The following is a 6412-nucleotide window of genomic DNA, read 5'->3' on the forward strand; positions in this document are numbered from 1 at the left end:
TGAAAATGTAATTATTGTATAAAACTTTTGTTCATGGGCGTAGTTAGGATTTGCAAGCTCTATGGAGGACTAAAAAAAAAAAATTTACACAACCAGCGACTTACTGATGTAAAATGCCAAAACCTAAACACTCTTTCGTTTGATTCTAAAAGGCCACACAGTGAGTGATTTACTGATATGATATGATGATATTGGATCTTTTTTTGAGAATAGATGAAGCATATTATTTATTGATTGACTAAAAAGAAAAAAAAGCGACGCAGGCAAAAATTTTCAAATTTTCAAGGTCTAACGGCTTTAAATGAATCTGGAAATTTTTAGTTGCATTTGCAATATTTCCAAAAAAATGATGTTCGTGAGAAGGATTTTCATTTAGATTTTATAAAAAATAGAAATATTAGTTCGGCTTGTGGACTTCTGCGAACATTAACGCACAGCATACATGTATGTTCCAGAGAAGCTTTGTGGTTACGATAGCCTCGCATGACTTTCCCAAAATTGTTAAGTCCACCCTTATTCCACACACCCGACTTTATGTGGGTTAAACACGGCATACAGAAAAGTTTTTTTTAAATAAACGCTTCCACACAACCACTTATACTCCGAATACCATTCATTCCGAAACTTCTGAACATATACATTGTCTTTTGATTTCCCTTTTTTTCCATATCGAGAGAATAATCCTTTTTGTCCTCAATCACTTGCGTATACTAAACATTGTACGGTACGAGGTTGATGTTCGCACTCAATGAAGGCAGTGTTTTTTTAGAAGGCGTTCACCGCACAACTGTTCTGTTTATTTCTGCGTATTAAACAAACAAACCCAATACATTTTCAATATAGAATTATACCTAAATTATAAAATTACACTGGCCACTGGCATACACATGCCCCCCTAGCTACGCCCATGCTTATGTTTTAAAATTGGCACTAGAGATTTTTAGTTGTAATACTTTAACAATTTCTAAGGATTTTAATCATCTCTAAAGGCTCTAGATTGACTAAGTACCGTAGCCGACTGTTTTCCAGTGTTTTCATTTAAAATATACAAAGTGAAAATATATTTCTTGCATTCAATTAAAATATATTGAAAATTCAATCTCATATTTCAAGGTTAGCAATATGGATTTTGCCCTAAAATGATGATTGATTGCGATACTTTGTCATCTTTTAGTAAAATTGTTTATCGTCGATATGTAGTACAGCTTATAAAAGCGATAGCGATCGATACGAAAACTCAAAATTACTTTATACAATTGACCTGATGGTCAATCTAAAGGGCAATAAATTGCAGAATTGTTCATTTAGTTTTCTTTGCATAGCATGGCTGATCTAATTAATTTATTACTAAAAATAGTTTTTACCTTTTTTTTTCAATTATTTTCCTTTAAAACTCCGTTTATTAGACTATTTTTACTTCTATTATTTCTACTTATTAACTCAATTAGTGTGAAGGTGATACTAATAATTATTCGATATCAATTGGAAAATTGTTTTATTATTTTAGATTGACTTGACCAATAGAACTGACAGTCGAAGCACATTAATTCCATCAGAGATGGCACCATCAACTCCATTCAGGACATTTCTTTACGGTATTCCCACAATTTTAATTACCAGCCCAAGAACGCCCAGAGATAAAACTCCTACAAATTTAAAACTTGGGTGAAAAAAAACTCGCTCAGTACAAAAACTTTAACTCTTATTTTAAATTATTTTTTTATATTTTATATTTTTACTTAACTATGTCATAAAGTGTTAGTATTATTTTTTATATTTTGACAGTTTTTGCTGTATTGTAACTTAAATTGTAAATATTTATATGAATTAGTTGTAATCTGTTAATTCTTTATTATAAATAATTATTATGTATATTTCCTTTTATTAGTTACTTATTTTGTTATTCAGATTGCAGTATTTTATGTGTATAAGGCGCGCAAAAAGGTTTTACTTAATGTATTAATATTTTCTATGTTGTGCAATAAAGAAATTGTGATAATTAATTTTTTTTTTCTATAATTAAAGTGGTGATCCTCCTTATCCATAGTATGTACACAGCATATGTAAATCAACAGATTCACTCCGTTGTCAGCACATATTATCTTCGCCATGTTTTTTTACTAAATTAAAAATTGTTTCAGGATGAACTTGTGCAGAAAATACGATTACGTATTTATTTATATTCTTAGAGAATCCGTAGAAACTTACTACTGTAAGAAATACTTGTTCATGTAAAAGCTGTACGACTTCGCAAATGCACCGTTTTCAACCATTCTGAATTTTATCTAGCACAATTTCCGAACTGAAAAATTTATAAATACGTCTCTAAATGATGTCATGTTTTCATACCCCTTGTAAAACAGTAAAATAATTAATGACGACTATTATTTTCATTTTGTAATTACCTCTGGCTGCTATGAAGGCAAAAATAGAGAGGAAATCATTTGCTTTTAATTCTATTAAATAAATAAAACACATATAAGGAGGACGTCAATTGTTAGGAAAACATGCACAAATAAAATACTATTCCATATCTGAACATATTTAAATATAAACAATGTGATGTACATTTGTTTTCCTAGAAATTTTTGAATGAACCTGGTAATATTGGAACCGGAGAAACATTACGGACGTCCCTCCTATCTGAACTTTCAAAATGGTGGCCGGGTCAATCTGTGCACCTTCTTAATTATTAATTATTATTAAATTATTTCTCATTTAGTTCTATCATTGTATAAGTNGTGATATGAATTTATTCCGTTATCCCGTCATTTCATCTCAAGAAAACTGTATTTTCAAATGGATCATTTAACTATTGAACATAAGATGGCGCAGTATCGAAAGTGTAAAATTGAACGTGAACGATTAAATATCAAGTTTACATACATATGGCTCCTCCTTGTAACGAATTCGAGAACTAAAATTTGATCAACTATTCGGCCATAAGAAATATAATACTATATTTACTTATACAATGGTTCTATTCATTCATCTAGAGACTTCTATTTCTATAATCTATATACGAAATCCAATCTCTACATAAAATTGTCCATGAATTTGAACAAATGAAGCAAGAAGAAGAAGAATAATATAAATCTATGTTTTGTGTTCTGTGGTACTATGAGGAATGAGGATGATTGTTTATGATGTTTTTTAAGGTTATCTCAAGTTTTAATTTTAATTGCCAATTCAGAATATAAAATAGATTTGTATTTTTTATATATACACATATTTAATTGTAAAAAAATATAGGATATCTGATTTATATTCTGTTGAAGTGAATAACCGGGTCTCGTAGGGTATGAACACAATTGTTTAGGTTACAATGCAAAACTAAAAAAATGCAAATTTATAAAAATGTTATTACAAAAAATCTGTTCAAGCAATATAAAATATACGATACTTGTCAAAAAGTGTACTGGAATAATTTACAGACATGTGGAATAACAACTGTAAATTTTGCACATCCTTTTTATAGTCCTTCCTGTAAAATAGGTCGTTTAATCAGCAATCAAAAAGTTTACTGTACTTCTTCAGATCAAGAGAAAAACTTTGCAAAACATAAAGAACATGTAGCCAATGAATTTAGAATATATTTTAAACAAAATAAAGACAAACTGAGAGATACGGAGCAAAGACTAAAAGAAAAAAGGCAAGCCTTAATTCAAGACATTAAGCAAACGAGAAACAAGGTGAAAGAAAAAGTTGAAGGAATTATAGAGGTAAGGACAATATTGCTTTCATTTAAGAAATACTCATTGTTATAATTTCAGAGAGAAAATATTTATACAATACCAAATTTGCTGTGTGTTGCCAGGATTATACTATCACCTTATTTGGGACTATTGATAGTGCAATCAGAATTTGACTTTGCTTTAGCTGTTTTGGGAGTTGCTGCTGTGACAGACTTGGTATGACAATATTATTGATGAAATATCATAGTTGTTATTGAGCAGATCAGAACATCATAATACTTATTTCTATAGTTAGACGGTTGGATAGCTAGAACATGGGAAAGCCAGTCATCAAATTTGGGAAGTTTTTTAGACCCAATGGCAGATAAAGTACTTATCGCATCCTTATTTTTGAGCTTAACATATGCCGATTTAATTCCGATAGCTCTAACGGGTATGATAATTGCCAGAGATGTTATATTAGTTGCAGCAGGATTTGTAATTCGGTACAAATCTCTACCACCTCCGGTAAGTACCCGTTTTGTTTGTTTTGATTACTTTCTAATTTACTGTTTTACAATTTATGCCAAGCCAAATGAGTATATGAATTTTAAGATAAAAGAATATATATGTATTACATTTAATTTTAGCTAGTGACCTTTTGAAATAGTTGTATATTTTCATGTTTTTAGCGAACTTTCAGTAGGTATTTTGATGTCAGTCATGCAACTGCGCAGCTAGCTCCGACGTTTATTAGTAAAGTTAATACTGGAGTACAGTTATTGCTGGTTGGTTCTACATTAGCAGCGCCCGTCTTCCATTATGTAGGTCATCCCGTTTTAGAATACTTATGGTAGGTACTCTGTTGGGGTAGCTCATTGAAAAATCGTCTATTTTATAAATATATTTCTTTAATTTTTTTTTTTAACGGAACATATCCACATTTGTAAAGAAATTGTAGTAAGAATAATATTTTCTATATAATGTTTAATAAACGTCAGTTTATTTTCTGAAATATCTTGAAATTAAATAATTTTACTGAAATTTTCAGGTATATAACAGGTGTGACAACAGTAGCTGCAGGCTTGAGTTACATACTATCAAAGAATACTTATAAGATATTAACTAAATCAAGCTCAAAAAAATAACTTTTTCATATTGAAAATTTGTGTAAATATTTTGACAAATTAAAAACATATATTGTTACATTGTTTTATTTTATAGAAATCACAAGTAAAATTATAAAAAATCAAGATCGTAGTAAAGTTACTGAAATTAAAAAAATATACATATATAATCTAATGTTATCGAAGGTCTCGTAAAAATCTGTATAAACTATAGTTGCTGGTCTAGTTCAGCGGTCATCAAACTTTTACGACTTGCGGAATCCCGCCAACATTTCGATTATTTTGAGGAACCCCCACACCTAAAAAAAATTGTTGAACACTGATTAATATATTTATAAATACTACAAGTAACAAAATAAATATTCCACTAAGTAGAAATTAAAGTAAGATTAAAGTTTAAAGTGAATATTTATTGAGTAAGATTAAAAAAAGAGTAAATATAATCAGACTGGGTGCTATTGTCCTAAGTTGCAATCGCATTCAAATTCTTCATTAAGCGCATTGCGATTCTTTGTTTTTGTCGCTACATACTTGGAAAATGATTTTTCGTCAGATACGTAGTTACAAAAGGCATTAATTTTATTGCCTGGTCAGCAATTTCAGGATCTTCCTTATAAATCTCGAGCCAAAAATCGAGGGAAAGGTAGACAGTCTGGTCTGCCGAGGATGAGATGAACATTACATGAGTAGTACCAGAAAAAATAACAGCCCTTTTAAGCCTTGGCAAAAGTGTGTGATATTCCCCTTCGTCATACCGTGAAGTAGAATTGTCATGCAGCCATATTTTTCGCTTTTTTCTTGCTTCCTGCAATCTTTCTTTTTCCTCACACAGCAAAGACACTATTATAACGTCCTCGTCAATGTCAACCATCTTACTCAAAAGGCACCTGGTTGAACAAAAATGTTGCATAATGTCACGTCGCAGCAGTTCAAATGCGACACCCCCTAAAATATTTTGTTGCGTCGCGTCGCTCGGCTGCAGTGCAGTTCCGCCTAGTGCGGTCTTACCTTTATAGTACCTTATATGCGTGTACTTATAAAAATAAAAAGTTTTAAGAGTATAACTTTTTTGAATATTGCAAGTATCAATAATAAAATTTTAAATTTTCGACAGAGTGGCGGTACCCCAGGGTTTCGCAGAACACAGTTTGAATACCGCTGGTCTAGTTTAAAAAAATGAAAGATCGGTCTTAATGGCTCTAAAAATACAAACTGGCATACACTATCATAATTTTTTCATCTCGATATTTTTGTATTTTGTCTAAAAGCTAAACAAAAATCAAGTTATGTATTGTTAGATTCAGGAAAAAATTATCTACAACAATCCGTTTAAATAAAATTAAGTCACCCGTCATTAAGGTTGGCAGTGGAAAAAAGATGTTCTGATTTTTTTTTTAAATCGGACAAGAAATGCAGTGTGTTCGTGCACCGTTCGAGACAAATATTAAAATAAAGTATTCTAGAATGCATTATTTTCAAGGTAACTAATAAAATAAATATTAGACCACGTCTAAGTAATTGGTGCTAAAGTGTCGAAACCCTTATTTTTGATTTAAAAAAAAAACAGTTTTTTTAAATAACCACCTTATCTACGAATGAAATAAAGTACTG

At 30.5% G+C, this 6412-nt stretch overlaps 1 protein-coding gene across 1 annotated transcript; it reads left to right on the top strand.

Moving 5' to 3' along the window:
- Positions 1–3178: 3178 nt before the first annotated feature.
- On the top strand, positions 3179–4842 carry LOC108917519 (probable cardiolipin synthase (CMP-forming)). Its single transcript, XM_018724153.2, has 5 exons — positions 3179–3722; positions 3774–3911; positions 3987–4202; positions 4367–4527; positions 4726–4842. Exons 1-5 carry the CDS (start codon positions 3342–3344, stop codon positions 4820–4822), a joined length of 993 nt encoding a protein of 330 aa, XP_018579669.2. The 5' UTR covers positions 3179–3341; the 3' UTR covers positions 4823–4842.
- Positions 4843–6412: the final 1570 nt, after the last annotated feature.

This window comes from Anoplophora glabripennis, unplaced genomic scaffold (genome assembly GCF_000390285.2).
Source record: "Anoplophora glabripennis isolate ALB-LARVAE unplaced genomic scaffold, Agla_2.0 scaffold2122, whole genome shotgun sequence".
NCBI lineage: Eukaryota > Metazoa > Arthropoda > Insecta > Coleoptera > Cerambycidae > Anoplophora > Anoplophora glabripennis.

Coding starts and splice junctions, on each gene's coding strand:
- LOC108917519 (XM_018724153.2), top strand. CDS start 3,342: ATGCAAATTTATAAAAATGTTATTACAAAAAATCTGTTCAAGCAATAT. Junction 3,723..3,773: donor AAGTTGAAGGAATTATAGAG/GTAAGGACAATA, acceptor TTATAATTTCAG/AGAGAAAATATTTATACAAT. Junction 3,912..3,986: donor TTGCTGCTGTGACAGACTTG/GTATGACAATAT, acceptor TTATTTCTATAG/TTAGACGGTTGGATAGCTAG.